This window comes from Triturus cristatus, chromosome 6, assembly GCF_964204655.1.
Source record: "Triturus cristatus chromosome 6, aTriCri1.1, whole genome shotgun sequence".
NCBI classification, from domain to species: domain Eukaryota; kingdom Metazoa; phylum Chordata; class Amphibia; order Caudata; family Salamandridae; genus Triturus; species Triturus cristatus.
Window position 1 is genome coordinate 268,841,722 of NC_140589.1, and position 27,525 is coordinate 268,869,246.

General features: G+C 45.4%; 1 protein-coding gene across 1 annotated transcript in view; it reads left to right on the forward strand.

Annotated features, from left to right (window-relative positions):
• The window catches only part of WDR35 (WD repeat domain 35), a 515,604-nt gene that overhangs the window by 441,637 nt on the left and 46,442 nt on the right, over window positions 1-27,525 (forward strand). Inside the window, exon 26 of the mRNA XM_085610631.1 lies at window positions 21,066-21,222. Coding sequence (XP_085466757.1) covers window positions 21,066-21,222 — 157 coding nt within the window. The remainder of the gene's footprint in view (window positions 1-21,065; window positions 21,223-27,525) is intronic.

A 27,525-nucleotide genomic window follows, 5' to 3' on the forward strand; every position in this document is an offset into this window, starting at 1 on the left:
TTACAAACATTCAAGTGCCCATCAGTCTCATACGCCAACATTTACAAACATTCAAGTGCCCATCAGTCTCATACGCCAACATTTACAAACATTCAAGTGCCCATCAGTCTCATACGCCAACAGGACTAACACACCAATCACACCACCAGACATCAGACAATTGACCAACCCACCTAAAGCAAGCCAATAGACATACTGGATACCAGCCACCAACAAACTGCCAGCCAAGCGCAAGTCTACACACACCATCAGCCAAATGCCAGTCTACAGACACAGCCAGCAAAACACCAGTCTACACACACCACCAGCCAAGCGCCAGTCCACATGCACCACCAGCCAAGCACCAGGCTACACGCACTGTCAGCCAAGCACCAGTCTACACACACCTCCAGCCAAACACCGGTACACGCAGACCGTCAGCCGAACTTCAGTTCACACACACAGAAACTTTCTCTGGTGTCTAGTAGTTTTCTGTCCCCCTTGGGAATGGATGGGTGTAAAAATACATCCAATCTGCCCCCGAGGGGGACAGAAAATGGACAAAATATTGCTCCAATAAGAAGGAGCAACCCTTGCTGCTCCCGAACATGTAAATATAAAACTCCCTGGTGTCTAATGGCTTTCTATTCTCCTTGGGGTCAGATAGGCCTAAAAATATGGCCAATCTGCCTCCATAGGTGGGGGCAGAAACAGCTAAAGTATGTGGCCAAATGAAAGGGGAGCGACCCTTGCCAAAGGGGCAGCTCCCCTTCTTGCACAAATAATTATCCCTGGTGTCTAGTGGGTCTCCGACCTCCTTGGGTGCAGATCAGCCTACAAATATGACCGATCTGTACCCAAGGGAGTCAGAAACAGCCAAAAACTTTCCCCTAAAAAAAGAGGGTGTGCCCTTGCCTAAGGGGTAGCTCCCCCACATGCCAAATAGCAATATCCTTGGCGTCTAGTGGGTTTTGGCCTAAAGGGGGGCAGAAATGACCAAGCTTTGCCAATATATAACAAGCATTGGCATAGCCAATAGGTCTCGCCTTTGGAACCTTATAAGTGTTTAGCTATGCAACAGTTGATGTTGTTGCACCAAGGATATTGTGCTGAATAACTAAATACTTATAAGGTCCCAAAAGCATGACCTATTGGCTATGCCAATGCTTGTTTATTATAACCTAACCAGGCTTTGCATAGGAGATTATCGTCCCACTAAAGCCGGGCTACAATTGGGCCTTTCAGGAGGCTGAAAAACACAGGTGGGTCGTGCCCTGGTTCAAGGGTAGATCAAGTCAATATTGATCGCATTCCAGGTTACAACCGTTGTGTCACAAAGCAGGTCAGTGTGTGCTTTATCTTGTAGGCCTTTCCACATCTGCCTTGCAGGCTGAGAAAACCAAGCACTGCTAAAATCAACAGGCCTGGTTTCTGGCTGAATACAATAATGACAGATGTGTGTACATAACCAATATACGCACAGGCAACACATAGCTTTATGAGCAAATACAACACAAAGTGGCCCATAATCAAAACTTCTGAGACAGGCCGTGTGCTGACCCAAAATGTGAGGGGCCTAACACACACTGAAGGCTGAAGGGAACTGACCTTAAGCCCTCTCTCTGGGCCTCATTCACAAAGGTAAACATATACTTTTGTGTCCATTTTCTATTTTTTGGTATTCACAAACTAGGAATTACATTTTATTAATAGAAATGTTAAGACTGAGGGGATTCCGCAATAAAGGCAGAGAACTCCCCAGATTGACAGAAAAAATAGGCCTCTACTATCTTTCTGAGTCTACACCACGAGTGCGGAGTGTCCGCAGTTGTAAAATTAGAATCAGTAAAATAAAAATCGTACTTTCTGAATACCGAAAAATAGTAAGCTTACACAAAGTGTAAGGTTACCTTTGTGAACCAGACCCCACGTGTTTCCATATAGCAAGAAGAAGCCTAAACAGAATGAAGCCAGTACAAAATTCTGGATGCCGACACTTTCGTGTTGTTACAGAAAGATGTTGAGTCCTTTAAATGCATGTTACTTCTCCGTTCTATGACCTGTGGTCTAGAGGTTAATCTGTTAAATATTGTAGCCAGAAACCCTTGTGTAAATCTCAGCTCCAACAGCAAATCAAAATATGTGATCATATGCAGATTAATGTATCTCTACCAACCGCAATTGGTAACAATTGTAAACCGCTTTATGCTGGCATTAAGCACTCTATGAAAAAACTGCAATTAGTAGTGCTGATGGTTTCCTAGGTCTGTAGATGCGCTATTGGAAGACGCTAATTTTTACTTGCAAGGTTGTAAATTGTGGCGAGCCATGCACCCCTTACAGCTAGATCTAATGACACCAATGAGCTCACATTAGGTCACTGTCACAGATTATGCTGTCTTTAGAGAATTTGAATCAGTAGTTGAACCTCATTGCCAGATCTTCCTCATGCAGTCATCTTTGCAGGTTACCACAGATCCAGCAATTGTGTATTGCTTTGTTTCACTTAAATGTTGTGTATCATGTTAGGGGATTGTTGTACAGTTCCTAAAATGTCAGCAACACATCAGACATCCACAGAGCAGGCAGAGCCTATCTCCTGTATAACAGACAGACTCGAAGATTGTGGTAAAAACCTACCCTTTCTGACTGAATGTTTTCCCCGAGGTTAAGAAGGAGGCTTTGTCAATCGAAATAAACTCGAAATTGGCACTTGTTGCTTGAAGTGCTTTCAGGTTGGGGACGCCAGTGCTAAGCTGCCTGTCTGAAAATACATAGCTTATTAGAGGGTTCACAAAACCCTAACAACTCAACATTTTTGGGTCTTTACATGTCCCTTTCACTAGGAATTTGGCAAATCTGATCTCTGAAACTAACTTCCCCTCCAGAGAAATTTCCACATTCGGTCTTAAGGGTGATGTCGACATACCCACGGGACAGCTTGTAAACAGGCATATGGTCAAATGAGGGTGTCACACCTCCTCCCACAAGGTCATCATGCTCGGTGTCACAAGATAGAACCTTGTTATGGAAAAGATATGATGTTGGGGATTGAAGCAAAACTGACAGGGCGGATATGAGTTCCTTAATAGTGTTAAGTGGTGCTGAGTCAGCGTATAGTGTTAAATGTGCTGAGTCAGCTGACAAGGGCATAAAGCCTGACGCAAAACCACGGGATATAAACAGGAGACTGCTTGAGGAATCTCCTCTCAGCCGAGATGTGAGTGACAGATTTCGAATGCTGTGGCCTCTTTCAACCGGTGTCTTCCGAGATCCAGAAATAAATACCATTGAGCTGTAATAACAGCCGTTGTCTGAGAACCAAAAGAAGTTCTAGTAAGCGCAATGAACAGTGGTGATTATAAACACTGTCAGAGGGTAAAACTTAAGTAACTTCAGTGGGCTGAGTGCTGACGTATGGCGAGGCCTGGAGGCGACAAGTTGAAATCCCGGCTCGGCCGACAATGCCTTCCTTACTGCCAGCGACAAGTAATTGAGTTTCATTAAATTCAATAATAGTAATGCCAGGTATTTACGGGACGGGGAAAAAGCGCAAAAGCGCGTGCGCCTCGCGCGGCAGCAGGAGGAGGGGGCCTGCACGATTCACTTGCGGGAGCGAGCGGCTGGCGCCGCGATAATTGATAACATATGGTGTCAGCCGCTCGCTCCCGCAAGTGAATCTCCAGATGTGCACGCGTTGCCATTGAAGGCAATGGAATGCGTGCACGTTTTTGGCTGAAAAGCCGAAGCCATTCCAAAAGGTCTTTTTGCCTATGCAGCGCATACGCGCTGCGTAGGTGAGACCTAAAAAGGAGCGGCCCTTGCCCAAGGGGCTGCTCCCAATGCTCAAATGAATCCTTGGTGGACTAGTGGAAGCATTCCGACTTCCCGATTGTGGCCCCACCTGCGATCGTGCAGCAGGAATACACTGTAAAGAGACACTGGGGGAAAGGAAAAGCTCTTCCCTTGCCCCCTCCCCGGTACCCCTGAGCCCACCCTGATCCCTCCCCCAGAGAAGAAGCTCACTTCTTCTCTAGACATGCTGGAAGCAAACAGCTTCCAGCGCATCTCAGCATATTTTGATGAAGTCCGCGCTCGTCGTGCGTGCCGATGTCACCAGATCGCCGAGGGGGGATGGTGTCAGGGGTGCCAGCAGAAGAGCTTCCGCTACTACCCCCAGTAGACCCACAGGGGGAGCGCCAGTGCTTCCCCGTGGGTGGGTTCCAGTATGTAACGGTTACATAACCATTATGCCCTCAGCACCCAAAGGGTTAATCTCTTCTGCTATGGTGGAAAATTTGAGTCCAAATACTTCGCAGGACATAGCATATTTGGGAACCTGTTATAAAAGTTTTTCACGTTTCATCAAGTGCATGCGTTGTGTAGCCGAGTCAAACATTTGCTTGGGGTATCCCCACATTTTTCACCACAGCAGAAGAGATTAAACCCGTTTTTATAAACGTTGGGAGCTACTTGAAGCCAAACCTGACTTCAAAGGCAGGTTCACAGAAAAAAACGCGTTTCGCTTTTTTGAGGTCTAGAAACCTCACAGAACTATTATCAACTTCGAAGACGCTGCATGATCGTAAAAGCATGCGTAAATGTCATAATTGTATACACTGTGGAAATGTTATCACGGGCAGAGTTCTGTCACAGCCGAGAACGGGCGAACAATTAAATTGCACCACACTTCAGATTGCAATTCAGAGAAACTAATACATGCCATCCAATCCCTGTGTGGGCAAAACTGAGAGGAAAGTTAAGATTAGGATTACAGAGCACAAGAGCTGTATACTAACTCAGAATTGCAATTCCAATTTAGTTGTCCACTGGTTGGAGTACAAACATAACAATATCCCTCATATGCTACTCTGTAATTGAAATAAATCACTGGTGATCCTAACATCAACGTACAAACAACATTAGCGCAGAGAGAAACATTCTGGCGTAAGTATCTTGACAGCTTAGTGCCTACCAGTTTGAACGACAAATTAGAAATGATCTGTTTTCTGTAACATACATATTTACAATTCCTCACATGATTTCATTGACACATTGATAACTTCAGTGATCATATTTTCGTACTTATGAACATATCACAACTTTTTCATTGTTCCATTGGTACATCAGTTATACATTCTTATCTAATTTATGATTCTACAACAGTGAGTTCATGGCGATGCTTAGTATGGACCTTATTATCCTATCATGTTTATTTTGTAAGGTTTGATAGGCACATAGTGCTATTGTGAACAATTTCTATTTGCATATTCTTGCATGCATATTGATATGTTTACATGACATTTCTAATCAGGCACTTTTTATATTGTCATCTGATTTTCAGACATTGTACACTGTTCAACATGTTGTAACTTGCCTTGTGTATAAGCAATAATTTATACTTTTTTTGATTCTATACAGTTGGTGGATGTTTTTACTCCTTGTAAGTGTTCAAATACGTTTACAGAGTTTGTAAACTGTAAAACCTCTTTGATAGACTTTCTGTTGAGTCAGATGCTTGGTCCATCTTCCCTGTTTACTCTCCTCATGTGACATATGTTCTAGCTTTTAGGGTGTTAACCTTCACTAGCGTTGAACAAGACAAGAACGCTGTGGTCTAGCAAGCTGCATGGCAGTTGGCGCAACTGAATTGCAAGTTCCCAATATATTTCACACATCACTATAGTGTTATTCCTGTGACATTCCAGCAGACTAATCTCAATACATTTACATGTAGGAGAAAAGGTTTTACAGTCTTTGAGATCTCAAGATTCTTTAAGATCGGGCTGAACCTAGTTGGATTGTAGACTAGTCTCACACTGGTTACCAGTAAGTATGCACACCTATCAAAGCGACACAGCGGAGATGCATGTTTGCAATTGAGTTTTCTCCCTGTGTCGCATTGACCTTACAGCCAGCAGTCCAGGACATTTTTGGCTCATATTGAGTTAGTTTCAACAACCCCATTAGACAACGGTACGGAAGCTCAAGTAAGCACCTTCCACAATGCATCGTGGGCAATTGAGTCCGTAATTCACCAGTGATTATACTGGTGGGTGGCATGGGGCAATATTGTTAAACACTCATGCGTCAACACTATTTACACATTGCTGCCCTCTATTCCAGCTTGTATCGCACTTGTGAATTGTATTGGTTTTCATACCGTGTTTGGCTATAGACCCGCACATACAGCGGGTTGACTGTCTGTTCTGATTACATGTGGTTATATGCTAAAGCTGGTTATTGGGTCTCCTTTTACCTCAACCAGTCTGAACTTATTGTTGGTACTGAATCTTTTTTATCACTTTAGTTCCAGTGGTCATATTTCTTTTCTGCTTCTTGATTTCCAGCTTTTTGATCTGTTGCTGTGTATAATGTAAATAGCAACTGAAGAATTACTAGATGGTAATACATATAAGTTTTACAGTTACCCCTGAAAAAGGGTGACTGCACCGGAAATGCATTGAGTTTGTTTATCAAGCTGCTGATACAACATCAGCTACATTTAAGGTGGACGTCATCGTAGTAGATATTCACCATTGTTTTTTAAACAAAATCTATTAATAAATTATGTTGATTGCAAAATTGTTGCACATTGCACTCATTTGTTGTACACACTGTGTCAAAACAGTTGCAATTTCTTTTTCGGTTTACCCTACAGGCTCCTATGGTTAGAGCACTCTGTTTCTAGATAGCCGCACGGTTTACTGGATTCTTTCACTGTTATACGGACACGGGCAGGCTCCGCTACAGAGTAGCACCCCCCGAATTTGACTATCTTGAATAATTTATTAAGCTTAGAGTGCACGGTACTACTTAGGTTCCTTATAAAGTAAATCTTTTTCCAGGCCCAAACCTTCCTTTTTAATACAGATAAGTCACTCCTAGGGTAGGCCTTGGTCAGTCCAGATGGCAGGGTGCAATGTTTTTAAAAAGTAGGACATGTACTTTTAAGTTTCACATGTCCTGGTAGTGAAAAACCCTTAAATTAGTATTTCACTACACACGGCCCATCTCTCACATAGGATAACATTTGAGTTGCCTCATTACATTTAAGAAGTGTAATTTCCAAATGAGAAGAGTTGCCAGTTCATGTTTCATGTCTCTGGATTTTAAATTACAATTCTGAAAATGCCACTTTTAGAAGGTTGCATTGTCTTCCCTTAGGTTTTTGGTGCCTGTAGCCTATCTGGTCACATCACAGGGTGTAGCTGACAGTTGGTCTTTGTGTATTCCTCTTAGACAGCCACACACAATGGGAGTTTAGGTGTTACTGGACGGGCCATCACTGGCAGGATGGGAGGGGGGAAAAGCTGGCACAGTCCCTCTTACACTTGAATAGGCAGTGTCCTGCCTCCACACAAAGGGATGCTTACCTTCTGTAGTTAGTCTGGAGCCAGAGCCAGGAAGGCATGGCATTTATGGACTTCAAAAGAATGCTCATAGAAGCTTCTCCTCACTTCAAAGGCACAAATGTGTATAAAAGAAGGACCTCAGACACTCCAACTCTTCAGTTCACTTCTGTACCTATGGATACTCTGCCAGGAAGAAGGATTGCTGTGCTGTTACAAGAACTACCACTCTGCTGGACTGCTGCTCTAAAAGAACTGCTGCCCTGCTGTGCTCGCCTGCTGCCCTCTTGCCTGGAAAAGAAGAACTGAACCTGTAACTTGATCTTGAACCCAGGGACCACAGAGACTCAAAGGGCTAGTCTGGTGGCCTCCTGATCTGAGCCTCAGGGACATAAAAGTATCCCCAACCAGCTCCTGGACCCAGCAGCAGTGAGTTCCTGGCCCCCAAGTGGTGCCTCTTAGGTCTTGGACCCATGACATGGCTCACAAGCTCTTTAAATCAAGATTTTGGGCTCTTTGCAACCGCAACGGTGCCGCTCTCACTGAAAATCAGCCTGAGTCGGCGCTAGCCCGTCTTTGCACAGCAGGCATGGTAGCCCACGGAGGGCCACCAATGCAAAGCACCAGCCCCTTTGGGATGCCTGATCTGTTCTATGCACCATGCTGATTACCACCCATGACGCTCTTCTTGCTTACTGCGACCCTCTTCAACATGAATAAGACTCTTGCCACAAAGCATGAAAAAGTAAAGCAGAACTAATCTGGAACTGTATCCAACCCGTGCTCCATTGAGGTCAGCTTCAGCTATTGATTTTGACCCGATCAAGTGCAACCATAAAGCCGTGGTTGGCGCTCTCTGCTTTTAGGCACTATTTTTTAGTTTATTCTTTAAAAAATCATTTTGTTCTTGTTTTATTTATAAAATTAAGCTCTATTTTTATAACCCGGTGTGGAATCCTTTTTCTGTGGTGTTTTACTGATTGAAGTGTTGCAGAAATACTTTACACATTGCCCCCAAGAGCCTAACAGCTCTGTTCCAAGCTACCAGGGTGTTGAGCACAGGTTCATTTGGGGTTTACTTGTACCTTACCCTGACTAGAATTGTGGTTCCTTCTTGACCAGGGCTCACACCCCAGTCCTTCAGTAACCCAATTTCTAGTGGGCCCATAAAGAGATCTTGCAACAGGGCAACTCCATGTTCTTCAAAGATCATGTTGTCTTTTCTCTGTGACCCCCTCCATGGTGCTCTCTGTCATATCAAAGCAGTGGACTCTGGCCAGGATGTCAAGTGGGGCATTAAGGAGATGCCCAGGGTCCTGTGTGTTCTGTTCAGCTCAATTGCCATAGATTCCTCGGCCAAACAGTCTGTAAACAGCCTTGATGTCTTTTCCTTACGATCGCCATGAAATTCCGCTGATATTTATGTAATTTTGCCTAGAACAGTTTCCCAGATCTTCTAGCTGTTTTGCATCTGCTCCAACATTAAACTGTCTGAACCATATTGCCAAGACTCCACTGGCGGCCTCCAGACTGTGACCACAGTCATCTCACCACCTCCTGACAGTCTTACCCACTCTCACTCTATTCCCATCGGTCCACACTGCAGACTACTTAGGCGGCATGGTCTCTGACCACGATGCCCATATCGTGGATATACAATGGGGTGCCCCATGCCCTCCGACCCCCACGTAGCATCTACCCTGAGATTGCCTGGAAGGCCTTGTCCCCTGGGATACCCAGGAATCGCACATACGCAATTATTTCACCAAAAACGAAGGCACAACATCCAGCAGGACGCTTGAGTGGGGCTCATGGAATCCATATCCAAAAAATTGTAGTGGTCCGTAGAAGCCTTGACAGGGTTATTACGGAGATGGAACAGTGCCTACCATTACTGATGCTATTTTACAATAGAGAGGTCCCTAGGAAAATAGGGATAGACAAACAACAATGAATACAGACCCAATGAGTGCTGTATTGGTTAAACTTGTCCAGCGTACAGAGGTTCAATATTTAATTTATCAACAATTCTTTAAGATATATACAAACGAAGATACTGAGAGTGGGACAAAAGCCTGCATCCTACTACAGAAACATAGAAACATACAGTTTGGGAAACATTTAAGGGAGGCTCAGGCAACGCTCACGGTTTGTTATCAAGCAAAAAATCATTAATTAGGTAAACAAATCGCAAGGAATGCCTCTAACTTATTTATTTATTTATTTATTTGGGAATCTTGTATAGCGCACAGCTACCCCAACGGGGTGTCCCGGCGCTTATGTGAGAGCTGAAGCTGTGTCTGAATTCAGTTGGAATCAACAGAAGAGAAAGGTTTTCAGAGCTCTCCGGAAGGGAAGTTCCTCCTGGATGGTCCGAATGGACAAGGGTAGCTTGTTCCAGTGGAAGGAAGCACAGACATGGAATGTTTTTCCCCCAGAACGAGCTTTTTTAACTCTGGGGGTAGAAAGGAGATGTTTGGAACTCGAGCGGAGAAGTCTGGTATTGCTATATGGATGGAGGCAGGAGGATAAGTATGCGGAGCCCTTACCCTTGATCGCGCGATGAGCAAGGGTATGTGCCTTAAATTCCGCCCTTTTGTGAACCGGGAGCCAGTGCAGCCTATGTCGATGGGGAGTGATATGTTCACGAAGGGGGAGCCCACAGACCAGACAGACCGCAGCATTCTGGACTGTCTGGAGGCGATGCTGGAGGCCCAGGGAGAGACCAAGGTACAGACCGTTGGCGTAATCTAGATGGGAAGTGATTAGAGCCTGCACAATAGTTTTCCTAGTTTGGCTAGGGAGGAAATTGATGAATTTTTTTATCATCCTCATCTTAGAGAAACAGGCCGCGGATACCGACTGGATTTGTTTTTGAAAAGAGAGATTGGTATCCCAGATAACCCCGAGATTTTTGACTGAGTCTTTAGGTGAAGGGGGAGAACTCAGTTCAAGAGGCCACCACAGGTTACGGTCCAGAGGCGAAGGCTGATGGAAAAATATAACCTCGGTTTTGCCAGCGTTAAGCCAGAGGGAATTGTTATCCATCCAGCTAGCGATGTTACGAAGGCAGTTTTTCAACGGGTCAAAGGTAGATTGGGAGGGGGAGTCAAATGAAAACAGAAGCTGTATATCATCAGCACAGGAAGTGGCCTGGATTCCAGATTGAGCAATGATCTCGGCCAAAGGGGAAAAATAAACATTGAACAGGAGGGGGCTCAGTGAGGAGCCCTGGGGGACACCCCCGCTGAGGGGGCGACAGTCTGAGGTAAAAGGGGAGTGAATACTGCCTGTGTCCGATTGGACAGAAAGGAGGCAAACCATTCCAAGGCCTTGCCTTGTATGCCTTTTGCCTGCAGTCGGTCAAGGAGGACGGGGTGGGAGACGGTGTTGAATGCTGCCGACAAGTCGAGCAACACCAACACCGCTCTAGATCCCTCATCTAACTCGCATCTAATGGCGTCGGCCATCTCAATGAGGGCGGATTCGGTACTATAACCCGACCTAAAGCCGTGCTGTGAGTTGTGGAAGGCACCATTAGTTTCCAAGAAACCAGCCAGTTGTCGTTGTACCAGTTTCTCCAGCACTTTAGCAGGAGCAGGGAGATGGGACGGTAATTAGCTGGTTCGGCGGGGTCAGCATTTGCTTTTTTAAGAATGGGAACCAATCTAGCGTGCTTCCAGGAGTCGGGATAGATTCCTGTCTGGAGAGAGTCGTTCCAGATTTCATTTAAAAAGGGATTGAGCAGGGGGGCTAAGGATTTATACTGTTTTGCCGGCCAAGGGTCCAGAGGGGAACCAGATTTACATTTAAGTAATTCTGCCAGCGAGTGTTCCGGGGTAATCACCTCAAAGTTAGAGAAGACCATAGTCGGATTAGAACTGACTATACATGATTCCAAATCGACAGGGTTAATCTTGCTGGGAAAGGAATTCTGAATAGTGGCAATCTTGTCGTCAAAGAAGCTGGATAGGCTGTCGCAGAGGGACTGGGATATCAGGGGTTGACGCTTGAGGGCCAGAGGGTCAGTGAAGGTTCTGACGGTATTGAAAATGACTCTTGAAGACCCTTGTGCCCGGATGATTTTCTCCTCAAGATGGGATCTTTTGTGATCTATAATTTTCTTCCTGTACTCCTTAAGGGCGATTTTATATTTGAATTTGCTGTTTGGGGAATAAGATCGTCTCCAACTTCTCTCGAGCTTTTTACAGGCCGATTTACAAATACGGAGTTCATCCGAGTACCACGGTGCAGAAGGGGTAGCTCGTGAGGATTTAATAGGTCTGATAGGGGCTAGGAGATCAATAGCAGAGGAGATCCAATAGTTAAAATTAGACAGTCTGGAGTCTAAATCTGTAGCCTCCTCAGGGGCGGACATTGAGAGATGAGGGGCTAGATTCTCAGGGGAAATCATCCTCCAGTTCCGACCCACTGAGTTGGACAGGGGTCTAGAACGGTCCTGATGGCGAAAGGAGATGGAAAAAGGGATCACATAGTGATCAGACCAGATTACGGGGGTGGGGTCACTTAGAAAGGTATCTGTTAGATTAGTACAGATCAGGTCCAGGGTGTGTCCTGCCTTATGCGTGGGACCAGAGATAATTTGGTTTAGACCACCATCTGATAGGGTGGACAGAAAATTAGCGATGGTGGGGTCATCGACATTATCGACATGGTCGACAGGTTGAAGTCCCCTATAAGGGTGAAATTGGCGTATCGGAAGGAGGCTTGAAGGGCATAATCAAGAAGGGCCGGGAGATGGGAGATTTTAGATTTGGGGGGGCAGTAAACTAATAAACCTGAATATGTGAAGCTAGCAGCTAATTTAATACAAAAAGGTAGTGCCTCGATACACTCTATTTGGTGGAAGGTAAAAGAAGAGATGGACCAGATAGATCTATAGATAATGGCCACACCTCCGCAGGGGTGGCCGTTCTGTCTATTAGCACACAGGATCTTATAATCTGATGGGATGGCAAGGCAGAGAGCAGGGTTGGATTCTGCTCCCAACTAGGTTTCAGTGAGAAAGAGAAGGTCCCACTGATTGTCCTCTAACGATTGAGCTACATCTAGAGAGTGTTTCACAAGCGAACGACAATTAATCAATCCAGCTTTAATGATAGTGTTCTTAAGAGCCGAGGAGTGTCGGGGGAGGGACTGAAGGTAAAGACATGAAGGCTGAGAGCGGATGTCTCTATGTAGTACACTACAGGGTTTAAAGACAAGTGACGAGGAGTCGGAGATAGGAGTATGTGCATATGATCAAGGCGAAGTAAGGCTTCCCTGCTGTAGGAGAAGGTAGTGGAGGGGCCAGGTAAAGGAGAGGTCTGACTCGTCGCGGCCGCATCCTGGTCGCTGACGGGCGCAGACGGGCAGGACTCTGGCACGACTCCGGCGCGAGTCAGGCGCGCCCGCTGTGCGCGTTCGCTGCGCGAAGACATGGACGTCCCCTTTTATGCTCAACTAGAGCGCTGAGATTCCCACCCACACACAAGATGTCCGCCGCTATTCAGTGCCCGGAGACCGGCTCCACAGCGTCAATGCTCGGCTGGGAGTGGCCCAGGGCAGCGGGAGAGAGGGGGAACGAGGTAAGCAAATAAAGCTTCTTAAATCAAGCCTTTTTTACTTCAGGTTGCCAGAAAATATCTTAAACGCCGAATAGGCAGATAGTGCAAATTAGCAGTAAATAAAAGCACAAACAACGCTACAAACACAGCCTCCCGGCTTCCGCCTCAGGAGGTGCTCGAGCAATCACACAGTCAAGCGCTGGGCAGACCGGGACCCCTTTTATGCGCAACTAGAGCGCTGAGATTCCCACCCACACACAAGATGGCCGCCGCTATTCAGTGCCCGGGGACCGGCTCCACAGCGTCAATGCTCGGCTGGGAGTGGCCCAGGGCAGCGGGAGAGAGGGGGAACGAGGTAAGCAAATACAGCTTCTTAAATCAAGCCTTTTTTTACTTCAGGTTGCCAGAAAATATATAAAACGCCGAATAGGCAGATAGTGCAAATTAGCAGTAAATAAAAGCACAAACAACGCTAAAAACACAGCCTCCCGGTAAATGGTAACATCACAGTTCATGTATGAGACGTTTTAGGGTGTCGACGGCGTTTCGATCCAAGTGAGCAATGCGTGGATCATCTTCAGGACATTAAATAAGCATGCCTGTTTATAAGTGCCTTAGATTACTATATTAATTCACATTCGTTGGGAGAAAGAGGAGGGAGGAAACATAAAAAAGGAAAGAATTAGGAGGATGTATGTCAAGTTCACGCAACCTCATAAAATTAGCAAGCTAGTCAGAATACAGTTGCACCATAAGAGAATTGCTAATCGCATTATATAACATAGTGAGATTCAGTTGGCACAGAGGGAATAAAATTGGCGCAGTGACAAGGTGTTCAGCATAAGTATTACGACGCAGTGACTCGGTGAAGAGAATAATTTGGAAACGACGCAGTGGGAAATTAAATTGTCTACAATTGCATGTTGGAATAATTCTTGTGGTCAACAATAGAGCAAGGGGCAACCGTGCGCGGAGAAAAGGGAATAGAGGGAATTAGGTAAACAGAGCTAGCAGAGTGCCAATCACAAGCATACTGAGTGAATAATCATGGCTTGTGGATTGGACCGTTTAGAGTATGCGGAAGTCCTTACTTGACAGAACAAGTCCGGGGGCCAAGTGCAGGAAATACACGCTACGGGAAGTACGGAGGATTGTCCTAGAGGAAGAAGGAGAGCCCAATTATAGTGGAGTAAAAGAATCCTGGAACAAGAGTTGGGAGGAGAGGGGTAAGAGTGCTTACCAGCGGTTGCAGCGATAGTTAGTGCCACAGTCGGTCGGTCAATTGCTTGGATAACCTCGGTTGAGGTGGCATGGGAGCCAACTTCGTGTGCTCTAGGTGCAGTGGCCTGAAAAATAATGTAAGGGTCGAGGCGCTGAATAAAGATATAAGCGTCCTGAGAGCTCAAGTGTAGCGCAGCTAAAGGTCACTCACCTACGTGTCTCAGGTCATATGGGATGTATGGAAGGATTCTCAGGGGAAGGAGCGTGTGCGCGAACGGCGTATTGGCCTGAAAGGGAATTGTGGAGGGTCAAAAGGGGGGGGTGGGGGGAAGCTGGAAAACACTGCGCTAGGGTCGTGGCTTGGCAGCGTGCTTACCTATGGCCGATGTATACGACCGGATGCACAGGAGGTCAGCTTCTGTGGATGCGGGGAGGGAAATGAAACTGGCTCAGTCTCAAGTAGGGGGAATAGTGCATTGATTGGCCGGAAGAATCATGTGATCGGATGAGAGTGCAGGAAAGAGAGGAAGGCCTAAGAGATGATAAAGGTGGCCATATTGGAATGGAGTGAAACTCAGAGTGAGTTGTGTGAAGGCCACGGCGAGTGCAATAAGGACATAGTAATTGTGGAAAGGAGGTGTCAAATCATTCGGCCAGTGCATGATAGGGTCATACTTATTCCATTGTAAAGTCTCAAGTACAGGGTTACATTAAGTATTTTCAAGTGGGCCATATTCACAGATATGGTTCTGTGTCTCAGGTTAAATAAGAGTTGTCCAATCTTCAACGCGATTCAGCCCTGTGTGCAAACTGTTAGTTTTCAAAATCCATTTAAGTTCTTCTTTGTTAAGCAGTTTGGAGATGTCACCACCTCTTGGTGGGAGTTTGACCACACTATGATAGTCCAACGTATATCGTCCTCTGAATGTCCAGTCTCTCTATAGTCTTCCACCAGTGGTGCATTGAGTGTATTGCATCTTATTCGACTCCGGTGTTGATATATGCGAATTCGTATTTTTTGAGTGGTCTGTCCAATATAGATTCTGTTGCAGGGGCTCAAGATTGCATATACAACATTGCATGTGTTACAGTTTGTGAATGTTTTTTGTTCAGATCGTATATTTTCAAAACAAAACTCTTTACATTCAATCGTGAGATCACAAATACTACAATTTCCACATTTAGCGTGGCCCGTAAGGGATGGTAGCCCTCAGTGATCGTTCAGGGGTCTGGGTTGTTTTTGGGTGAGTAGGGTTGCACGCACAAGGTGATCTTTGATGTTTTTGTTTTTCTTAAATGCAAACATAGGGCGTTCAAGATTGAGAGTTCCAGCATTTAGAACATTCCAGTTTTTTAAGATGGTTTTACGTACCATGTTGGAAACTTGGGAAAAGGTAGTAACACAAACCAAGGAATTTTGGCATAGTTTGGTTTTGACTTCCAGTAGGACCTCACGTGGGCAGTACCATGCTCTTTTCATGGCATTACGTACAAGTCTACGCGGATATCCTCTACTGGTTAGTTTGTTATGTAGTAACTTTGCCTCATGGAAGTAGTCCTCCTTCATGTAACAGTTCCTCCTAATTCGGAGGAACTGAGATTAAGGTAATGAGTCGCAGAGTGCTCGGGGGTGGTGGCTGCCATATCGTAATAAGGTATTACGCTCAGTGGGTTTACGGAATAGACTAGTGATGAGTGCTTTCTCTCTATGCATGATGTTCAGGTCAAGAAATGGGATCGATACTTTATCCTGTGTCAATGTAAATTTGAGGCCCCCACAATTATTATTGAGCCAGCGAAGAAAGGACTCTAGGGTTTGCTCAGTGTCCTGCCAGATCATGAAAATGTCATCTATATATCTCTTCCATTGCTTGATGCCATTATAGAAGGTATTGGTGGGGGACAAAATACGGGTGGTCTCAAGAGAGTCCATGTAGAGTATGGCCAGATTCGGGGCAAAAACGGCCCCCATTGAGGTTCCTTTCACTTGTTGGTAGAATTGACCCTCAAATAGGAAGAAATTTCTAGTTAGACAAATCTCTAAGAGTTGAAGTATAAAGTTAGTCGGAACTGAATGAGGCCGTGGGCGTTTGTTAAGGACAGTTTCCATCATGAGTAGATAATCCATCTGTGGAATATTTGTGTACAAGGACTCTACGTCCAATGTACATAGAGTGTCAGTGATAGGGTCGAAGGGATGGTTTTCGACCATGTTAATCATAGACATGCTGTCACGTATATAACAGTCAGTGAGTGGCACAAAGTCTCTAATGAAAAAATCAACGTATTGTCCCAGGGGCTCTAAGATTGATCCACACCCTGAGACAATCGGTCGGGCGGGGGGTTTTCAGATTTTTATGCACTTTGGGCAAAGTGTAAATCACTGGGGTCCGTGGTGATTTGATGTTAAGATAGCGATGTTCGTGTTTACTGAGAAAACCTTGCTCGAGGCATTTGTTGGTAATCTGCAGAATCAAAGTTTGGAGTTCTTTAGTGGGGTTGGTAGGTAATTTACAATAGAGATCTGTGTTAGCCAGTTGGTGGTTGATTTAATCCCTTTATGTGTTGATCTCTTGAAGTACTATGCGTCCGCCCTTGTCGGACGGTTTAATCACAAGGTTTTCATTCTGACGTAAGGTAGAGATGGCAGTTTTCTCTGCTCTGGTAATGTTGTAGGGGAAGTATTGGTGTGAGTTTTCCAATTGCGCGACCTCTTTAAGAACCAATTTCTCGAAAGTAATGATCTCATTACTGAAGCGGCATGCTGAGCGTGACTCATCTCAACGGCCTGCTCTAGAAGAGGCATAGTGTCAACATGGATGCTTTAACCTTCATGCCTATGTGGCTAAAACCCATTGGGAAGCTAACAAATCCGGTCGCCTCCTTAACCAGTTAATCGATCAGGAACAAAGGAAGACACCCATCCTCGAGATCAAACCCCCAACGGGCATAACCCTGCGTGCGCAATATGATATCCTCCAGGAATTCTACAGATACTATTCTGAAATATTTAAAGCGTCTCACCACGTGTTGCATAGGGGCGAAGAGTTGTTCCAATCACACCTATCCCTACAGCAGATGTCTGTGGCTAATTTAGATGCTGTGATAACCACTGCGGATGTTAAACAGGAAATTCAAGATATAGCCAGAAATTAGACCCCAGACCTCGACAGACTTCCTATAGAATTCTATAGCATCTTCGCTGGCAGTGCGGCATCTCAATTTGCTGCAATGTACCACGATGCCCTACGTTTAGGTGCCCTTTTCCCTATGGGAATATTTAATTGTATCTCTGTCCAGGCTGAACTGGAACCCTACCTGCACGTCCTGATATCGCCCTATTGCCATATTAGGGGCAGACTATAAAATGCTGGGTAAAATCTTGTTGACTAGATATGCGCAAATCCTTCAAGAACTTATTCATCTAGACCAAAACGGATTTGTGCCTGAGCGTAGCACTTCCCACAATCTTCAGCCTCTTTTTCACATACAGGATCAGGTTCAGGATCGATTTTCCTCTGCACCTGCCTGTTCCTGGACTTGGAAAAGGCGTTCAGTTCGATGGGTATATGTAAACACCTTCTAGCTTATAAACTACTTCTGTATACAAAGCCTCTCTCTCAAGTCCGGCTGGGATGCTACATCTCTGCCCCGTTCCTGGTCGAATGTGGCACCCGGCAGGGGTACCCTCTTTCCCCCTACTATTCATAATAGCTATGGAACCACTTGCCATCTGGCCACGGAGGGACAGTCCATGCTGGGGTATTCCCTTGCTGATCAGACACACGCAGTGTCGCTATACGCTGATGATCTCTTTTTGTATCTCTGTGACGCCCATGCAGACCTAACCCCTGTTGTAGACGCACTCCTGACGTTTGCCAGACACACAGGCTTTGCGGTCAACTGGGACAAATCATCCATCTACCCGCTACATCCTGACCTTGCCCTGCAAGTCATCTGTTGGGGTGGGGCCTCACTTGCCTGGTGGAATTCCCCAGTCCGGTATTTGGGCATTGACTTGTATCACTCTCCTACTGACTCCTAGATGGCAACTTGCAACCTGCACCAGCAGCATTAAAATCACTGGCACAATTCTGGAAGAGATTATCACTTGCTACCACGGGGAAGATAGCCTTATCAAAGATTGTGATCTTACCTCGTCTTCTATATTACTTTACCAACCTAAGTGTGGTGTCTCCCCGCAGCTTCTTATGTGAACTCTATGCACTGTTAGTGGACCTAATTTGGGACAGTGACTGCCACCGGATTGGCCTGAAAAGTTACAGCTGCCTTCCGGAGGGGACAGCTTATGCGTCCCATCATTTGAAGCCTACTTCCTGGCAACACAATTGCAATGGGTTGTCAAGTGGTTGGCAAGTCACAATCTGGAGGAAACCCACCACATCAGCTTATGCATCCCACCATTTGAAGCCTACTTCCTTGCGGCGCAATTGCAATGGGTTGCCAAGTGGTTGGCAAACTGCAATCTGGAGGAAACTCACCATGGCTCACAGTCTCTCACCGCTGCCATCATTCAAGACTTCCTGCTACAACAGCTCTAACCAGACTCCCTGAGCTCTTTACAGGTGAAGATTACTCGCCATTGTGTCACCAGATCGCATTTTCTCACGCGACATGTATCACCATATGCCCCAGGGTTCCCATTGCAGGACCGCCCATGTTACCCAGGAATATACTCTGCTTCAAACCTGTGTAACTGGCACGAACGGTCCTTGAATACAGCCGGCGACCTCTTCTCAGATGGCCATCTCCTTTCATTTGAACAACTTCAGGCAGACTAGGACCTCCCACCGGGTCAATTCCTCACTTGTCATCAACTACAGAACTTGCTATACCCAAAGGCCTACATGACATCAGGAACCTCCTACACACACTGTCCTTCAAGCGCTTCCTACCATGGGGGAGGGTGGTTATTTCATCACATGGCTCTACAGGGCATTATGGTACCATTCAGGGACCTCCCTCTGGCTCTTGCATGCAAAGTGGGAGGAGGACTTCACAATACTGAATGAGACCAGGCACTGACATTTCATCAGAGCGTCTCGAGAAATGGCAGATTCAAATACATACAGTTCCATATCCTTCACCGAGCATATCTTACCACTGTTCAACCCATCCTCTATTTTCTCACGGCGGATCTATGATGCTCCTTCTGTCGATCCGGGGTTTTGAACCTGTGTCGCATGTTATGGTCTGGTCCTGTCCTGCCCCCATAACCAATTGGAGTGGAGCACACACCGCACTACGTGAGGTAATTGAACTCATGAAAATATATACATGGGAGGCATGCGCCCTCTGCATTTTTAAGCGCTGGCAGTAACACTCAGTACGTACTCATTTTGCCGGGCTGGCCCTTTAATTGCCAAAAGGACACTTACAGGGCAATGGATGGCCTAAAGTGCACCTCAACTAGTGGCACAGCAGGGTGCAGTGCGTAAATGGGGGACAGTTGAATGGACCGCCCTCTGCTACAAAGACATCTTCGCAAACGCCCCATTTCCCAAGAGTGGAACACATTTTTAACAATTTTTACACCTCATGTCCCTGGATGATCTTCCCTTGTGAATCAGACAGCATAACACGCCAGCATTGTGCGCCTCCCTGCGAACATCCTCTTCACAGTTCATTATCACTGGTATACACTTCTTGGCCCCCAACCTCCTCATGGGCTGCTCACACTTCAGAGATACAAAGCGAGTCCACTTCATGGTCCTACCTACACTATTATTAACATCTTATGCGACCCACTTTTCCTGCTTTGTACCGCTTTCCAACTTATTATGTCCCTGCCTGCTCTCATACCTTCCCCCCCACCTTCAAGTTGTGGCTTTTGCACACCAAAGTTGCATTGTTACTTACTTGTCATTGTACAATTTGACTATAACGCACTGTTGTACATACTGTATATCCTATGTTTGATGCGGTACAACAGCACTTTGGCAATTATTTTCTTTTGGCATTAGGCACTCCATATCTACTTTTGTGATTCCCTATTTAGGGATTCTATTAACATAATTGAGTTTCTGTATATAAAAAAACATTTATGAAAAAAGACAGTTGCCAAATATCAGTGAGCATAGCCAAAGCATCTCTTCACAACAGTTTATCCACCTGTGGATGTCTGGGTACATGCTTATGTTAAATAGTTGTACAGTGCTCCAAGTACCCAAACGTACAGTGATGTGCTGGCTCTGATGGATACCACCAGTGCAATGGATCAGGTAAACATGGGGGTGGAATGTGGTCTTTTCAAATGTGAAAAAGGTAATGGTTCAAGACAGTTCCTGAGGATATCTCAAACAAGCCTTCTCATCTATCTTTTAATCTGGATGATCTTAGACTCTTGCTATTGGTGCCTCACAAGTTAAGGTTTTTCAAGGAGCTATTTATTCTAAATTATCCAGACCACTAGACATAGGCACATTGGGTGCCGATAGTAATTTCAACATCATTACTACTGATGATGTTGCCACAGCTTACTGACTTTTTCTAACCTTTTGTGGTGGCTCTACATGGCTATTGGTAAAGAATCTTCATTGTAAGAGTATGCTTCAGAAACATATTACTCAAGGTAGGTGATTATTAATAAAGCATTTCTAATTGGATATTTCTCGTTTAGATCTTAGGTTTTCAGCAAGTCGGTAGGAGCTTGTGTAACATATTTTCATGCCAAATAATTGGTGATGTTATTTTGAAAATCATTCTTCGACTATGCTGTTACTGTAGTGCACAGTACAACTAGATGGTTGTTTGAAGAAGCGTATTAACCTGACCTTTTTATTCGTATTGAAATCGTGTTGTTTTCTTTATCGTCCTTTATCAAAATGTGCTCTTTATCTTTGTCTCTGAATTATTTTGCAATTTTCTTCAAAAGGTGCACTACAGTGCTTGAGATAATGTGCCTTATGAGAATTTGTGATTTTAGGCAACATCTGCACTAGCTGGTTTACTTGAAGAAGATGCCCTCTCTGCAAATAACAAAATAATAGACAATGCCTGGCGTGGAGCTGAAGCATATCATTTCTTCTTACTTGCACAGCGACAGCTCTATGAAGGTTATGTGGATGCAGCAATGAGGACAAGTAAGCTGTTTTGATATAAAGCTTGCTGTTGTGATGATCCCTTACTTTCCAGGCCAAGTTACAAAAGCACAAAAATCTTTGGAATAGCTTATTCAAGTAGTGAGTCTGCGTCATTCTTTGCAATTGTTCAAGATCACATGAGCAATATTACATAGGACCATAGAGGAGTGCAATAGAGGTAACGTGGAGGAAGAATATTAATAAAGCTATATGTCATTATTTTGTCTCATACTAGTACAATTTACAACAGTCACACAGACCTGTATTTGTAACTACCTGCATTGGCCAGTCAGTACAGGGCATTTTCCCAAATTCCCTATTCAGAGTTGCTGGAACTTCTGGGAGCAGAGCTCAACATAATTGGCCCTGGCTGCAGGAGAGACACGCCGTATTCATTGTGATATTATTTTTTCCCAAAATATTGTTAAATAATTCCTAGTTTTGTGTTTTAAGTAGATGTTCACACTCCAGGATATTCAGAGCCCCTAGCCCATGCACTGTTGGATGTCTACGAACCTGCAGGGAGATCTGCCTGCTAGGTTAGAAAAAAGACAATGCGGAGTGTAGGATTTAAAAAAATTAAAGCTTTCTGATGGATATTCTGCTCACAGTTCCTTAAAATGTTGAATCTCCAAAGGTACCACACTAAGTCCAGAAAACATCTTGAAATTGTTCTTCAGCAACAGCAGGTGGTGTCATTGGCCTCCTCTATCATGACTCTGTCCTGATGCAGACATTCTGACTTGGAACCACATATAGGCTCCACCTTTCCATGCTGTGGTCATTTCCTCTTTTCTGACACCCTTCATCATGGATCCAGTGGTCTGGTCCTACTGATTTCAGCGTTTACTCCATTCTCCAAATATTTACAAATAAATATTCTCCTAAAGTGTTGTAGGATGTCCCCACTGAAGAAACAGGCTTTAGGCTGTGTCGTGCATGTCGCTAATAGATGTCAGTCATGTACCCACATGATGTCTGTCTGTGGCGTCTGGGTATCAAACATGGTTCCAGTTGCTGTGAAAAGTGTTTCTTGGTGCACCAATAAGCTAGAAGAGAGAAGGAGACCACATTCTAAGTGGCTGAACATAAGAAATTAGGCTGATTCCATTGCAGGTCATCATCATTAGGTTAGTCAAAGGACAAGTAAAAGGAGAAGTACTTCCTTGATATCCAGATGCTCCTGCTCTCAAAGGAGGTCATACAGCACAAATGCCTCATCTAGAGCCAATGTGCCCTGAGTTCCCAGGACTATCTTTGACTCTGCAAAAGGTCTCAGCCTTCGAGGTGGCCATGCTGCAGATTGTTAACCTTGCTTTCCCATATGCACATGGTCAGGGCCAGCCCGTTCTTCGACTACGCTTTTCCTAGCTTAAGGCAGAGGCCTCGCCAGATGTTCCACCATCAATGCAGGTACCAGATCCCTCTTGCCACGAAAGAATGTCTTGTCATGCTACACAATCACCATGTAATGCTACACAATCACTAGAGACTTCTGTTGAAGATGCCTCTCTTTGCAACTCCACTTCCTCGATGCCAGTATCTCAAGAGAAAGGAAGCCTTTTCGGAAGCCATTTTCAGCTTTGATACGATTCAAATGACGGACCAAGTACAACACAATGAGGAGGAGGAGGATGATGATGAGGAGGAGGCAGACAATTTGCTCCCTCCATGTGTTATACTGATGCTCATCTAGATTTGTAAAATGCCAGTGGCCTTGACACTTCGCTTAACTCTGCTCTTGATTCCCCACATGGATCCCTATTGAGATAAGCATCTGTTTTGGTGTTGTCGTTAAGAGGGCTGTAGAATTGTTGGACCTACCTGTTCTCACTGAGGAGACCTAAGCTACTTATTGAGATCCTTCAGCTTTGGCCTGCCACTTCTGAACCACTCTTGCCTATCAACAAGACTTTAGTTGATCTTATTTCAGCAGTCTGGTCTGAAACACATTTTGGCTCTGACTGTTAGTCTCCCCATTGCAAGATGGCCTTGACTGGTACCTGGGACCCAAAGTTCTTGATGCAGCACCCTGTTGTCAAGAGCCTTATATGGCAAGCCTCTGATTACAAATTCAGAAGTAGAAAACTCTTTCGCTTGTACTCCTCAAGTTATGCAATGGAAAGGTATTGATGAGATGTGCATGAAAGTAATTTCTTCTGGCAGTCTGTTTTTGCAGTCTTTGAATGATTCTTGTATGCTGGCTTTCTGTGGCCACATCCTTTGGGAAATCTCACAAATGCTGTTTCTGGAATTTCCAGAGGACCTTTGTGTGCCTTTTGTGCAGACAGTTCATGATGACCATGATGCAGCCTAGCATATTTTTAGTCTAGCCTGGGCTTGGCGAACTTGGTTTCCCATGCTATGGGAACCAGTTTCATCATCCCCAGACTTGCCTGGGTGCACTTCTGAGGTTATCCTGGAGACATCCAGGCTTCCTTGACATATATGCTCATTGATGGGATTCTCCTTGCTCTGCATTGGAGACTACACTTTCCTGGGGTTTCTCTTTCCCAGTGTGCCAGTTCTACCAACAGCATCAGAAGTTCAGCGAATACTCCAGAAGCCATGCCTCCACCAACATAAGCCTTTACAACCCATCAAGCAGCCCAAGCACAATTTTCTGGACTTTAGGTACGGAAGAGGTGCTTAAGGAAGAGGACAGGCACAGCAGCTACACCCTTCTTCCTCCTAATCTCCTAGCTTTGCTTGAGTTCATCCTTGAGCGAATGTGTGACCTCTGGGGGTCACATTCAGCACTGCCTGTCCCACTGACATTTGGTCACTTAAGAACAGTTGGTCCTTCAGAATGTCTTTGGTTATACCCTGCCCTTTCTGGATGCTCCTCCCCATACGCCCCAGTTCTCACATTGGTATCAGTGTATCATGCTCAAATCTTCTTCAGGGAGCTCTTAATGTTACTCACAAAGTGGGTGATAGAGATTGTGCCCAAAGTGAACTGGAAGTTCAGCTGTTACGCCTGTTTCTTCCTGGTCCCCTTGAAGGAGGGAGGGCTGGGGTCAATTCTGGACCTCAGAATCTTGAGACATTCAGAATAATGACACTTGTGCAAGTACTCCAGGCCTTACAACATGAGGCCTGAACATTGCCCCTGGATATGCAGGATGTTAATTTTAAGTAGTTTTTTAAAGTGCTCGATTACCCAGGGGTGTCTTGGCACTCGCAGAAATATGAACTCAACTGAATGAACTTACTTTAAATTTAGTTAATAAAAATCCAGGTTCTTACTTGCTTTCTAAAAGCAAGCAGTATAGGAGTATCCTTAATGTGGAGCCGGAAGCAAGTTCCAGCCTCTGGTTGCTCGAAAGATGAAGCTGCTCTACCCCACTTTGACATCTTGAATCTAGGAACTACCACATTGTTTGCTCCCTGAGATCGTAGAATTCTACTGGGCTGGTACCACATGAAGGATTATCTTAGGAAAAGAGGGCCTGTGTCATGAACCACCTTGTAGACCGGATTGCCTTAATTTTTTGTATTATTTCTAACCATTAACCAGTGTAAATCTTTAATGGTCTGAGAAACGGATTGAAACTTGGGAATGCCTAGGAGAAGCCTGGCAGCCGCATTTTGAAAAGTCTGTAATTTATTCAAGTATTGCTCTTGCAAACTCCGATACAGACCATTACAGTAATCAATTTTAGACAATGCTTGGTGGTAATAACTGTTTTCTTTGCACTAATGGGATCAAAAGGACAAAGTTTTCTTGATCAATTTTATAGTATTGAATGAAGATCAAGTGACTGAATTTGACTAGAGTAATTCAATTTGTTGTCAATAACAACTCCCCGATTTTTTGCCTTTTTAACTGGATTCAGGAGTTCACCCATCTCATGTAGCCAGCAGGAAGGTGTCCAAAATGGGGGATTGTTCCCAAACAAAATGACCTCAGTCTTATCCGAGTTCAGTTTTAAGCAATGACAGCTCATCCAACAGCTGATTGCACGCATGCAATCATGAAAGTTAACTCCAATATTATGGATGTTATTAATGCTTATAACATAATTTGTGTGTCTTCAGCATAGGAGGTGAGGGAAAATCCAGAGATGATCGAGAATGCTAGTTCTGTTACATAAAGATTGAATAGAGTAGGGCTGAGCAAGGACCCTTGTGGGACCCCTCAAGGAAGAGTGAAAGGTTCTGATATGAAGGAATCAAAGGTTTCAAGCCATGTTAATCCTGCCACAAAACTCACGGACAGTTACGATATTTGACTCGTGCTTGGGCCCCAAACGTAACTTGAGGTCCTTTGAGAAGTTTGACCTCATGCAAGCTTAGGGCATCATGGAGAGGAAGGTGAAGCCCTTCATGGCCCAGACTTGAAACAAATGTTGGGGCAATCGTCGTTCCAGATCCAGGTTTTTTGCTGGCTCCCACTATCTCGCCCTTAACCAGAAGTTTCTAAGCCGGGAATCAGCACAATAAGCTTCACAAGCTTCTCCAGGTCCAAAATTAGGTATTCTCGTTGGTGGATACGTTCCCCTGCTCGGGCCTTGACATCTTCCTTGGAACAAGTCCTAGCGGAGATACAGCAGGTGCCAAATTCATTCCAGGTGCGGCAAGTGCCAAATTCTGCTCAGGTACAGGCTCCAGTCCCTGTGCTCCAAACTCTCTTCCCAGATTTTCAAGTCCCTGGGGCTGACTACACAAAAATAGCTGTTTTCACACAACCTAAGCTGGCCCACTTTTGCACCACTCCGACAGTCTCTAGTGTGTCTGCGCAGTGATATAATGAAATTTAAGTGGGCCGACTGCTAAGTGCAGGGAGGGCCCCACCCCACCAGCAAATGCGCCGGACCTCGTCCGGAGCTTTCAGGCCAGGGGCCCATGCACAGTGACAGAGGGGATCTCCTGGAGCTCTGCCCCCCTCTTACTGCTGGGGCTGTGGGGGCTATTGTTATGCCAGTGTGTCTGCGGGCCCCAACGGGACTTCTACTGCCAACTATGTCCCATGTTGACCCTGCTTAGCCTAATCTTCATCCTGATGCTGGTCTGGCACTGGCTAAACCTCTTCCTTTGCCAAAATCCCTTCCAGTTGCTCAACCAGTGGCAGTAGCGTAGTTTCTGATACCACCAGTGACTACTTCGGAACCTAATGAGGTGGCAAATGTCCTGAAGAATTAGGCCATCTTGGTCAGATCTAGACGGAAGGCTCAGCAGTTGATGGTGGAGTCCCGTTACATTCCTTGCCTTTGGTTGAATACTATAGCGGGCTCGAATGGCTTTTTGGCATTGACTTCTATCCATTCATATGCCAAATATTGTTTTATCATGACAATGACAGAGGACAGCAGCATGGTTGGACCATCTTCTCTCCTACAGGCATGGACAATGGAGACTGTTTGGCACTGCTAAAGGACAGGCCTATCTTTTTATGTGAGGGGCTCTCCACCCCAACTGTGGACTCTTCGCAAATGTAAACTTACTATTAACTCGTAGATTGTGAATTCCAAAAATAGTTAACGTACACAAAAGTATAAATTTACCTTCATCAATCAGACTCCATATAGGTGAACATTTTGCAGATGTTTGCGTGATGCACAGGATTCAGTCATTTAGTTTCTCCTTTCCAGGCTGGATACTGTGAATTCGGTGGCGAAGTCCATGGACTCTTCTGTTGCCATCCGTTGCCATGACTGTATGCATTTTAGTAGCCTGTCCAGCCACGTTCAGGCCAAACCTATGGACATGTATGTCTTTTTGTGCTCGCCTCTTTGGTGAGAAGGCATACTTAGTGCTGCAACGATTCAAACAGGGTCATGCTCTGATTCAGTCCCTGGGATTGACTTCCCCTGCTCGCCAGTTTCATCAGCAGTACCAATATTCAGAGGATAGTCCTGATTCCTGCTCTTTTGGTGACACCATCACTCACAGCAGCAGAGTTTCTTATACATCTACAGAGGGTGTTGTGTCTCCAAAGGCTGTTAAGGGCAGCAGCAGCTGTCCTTTTCCTCCTCCTTCCTTGCCCCTCTTGCTAAAAAGCTTTAAGCCAGCATGTGCGGCTGTAAGAATAGAGTGCAAACCATTAGAGGGGCGGCTAAGGCGCAAGTGGTGCGGCACCGCCAGTCGCAGCTGCAGCAGCTCACTGCCTGCGAGGCCCAGGCGCTCAGACTGGAACAGTCTCTCGCTGCAAACGATGACCCGGCGGCGGCCCGGCGGCTGCGGCGGCTCCTTCGCCAGGAAATTAGCCAGCGGTCCCTTGATGCGGCCAGGCTCCTTTTGGCAGTCCTCGGTGGCAAGGGTGTATGGCTGAGGTGACAAGAACGGTGCGCTGTTACATCG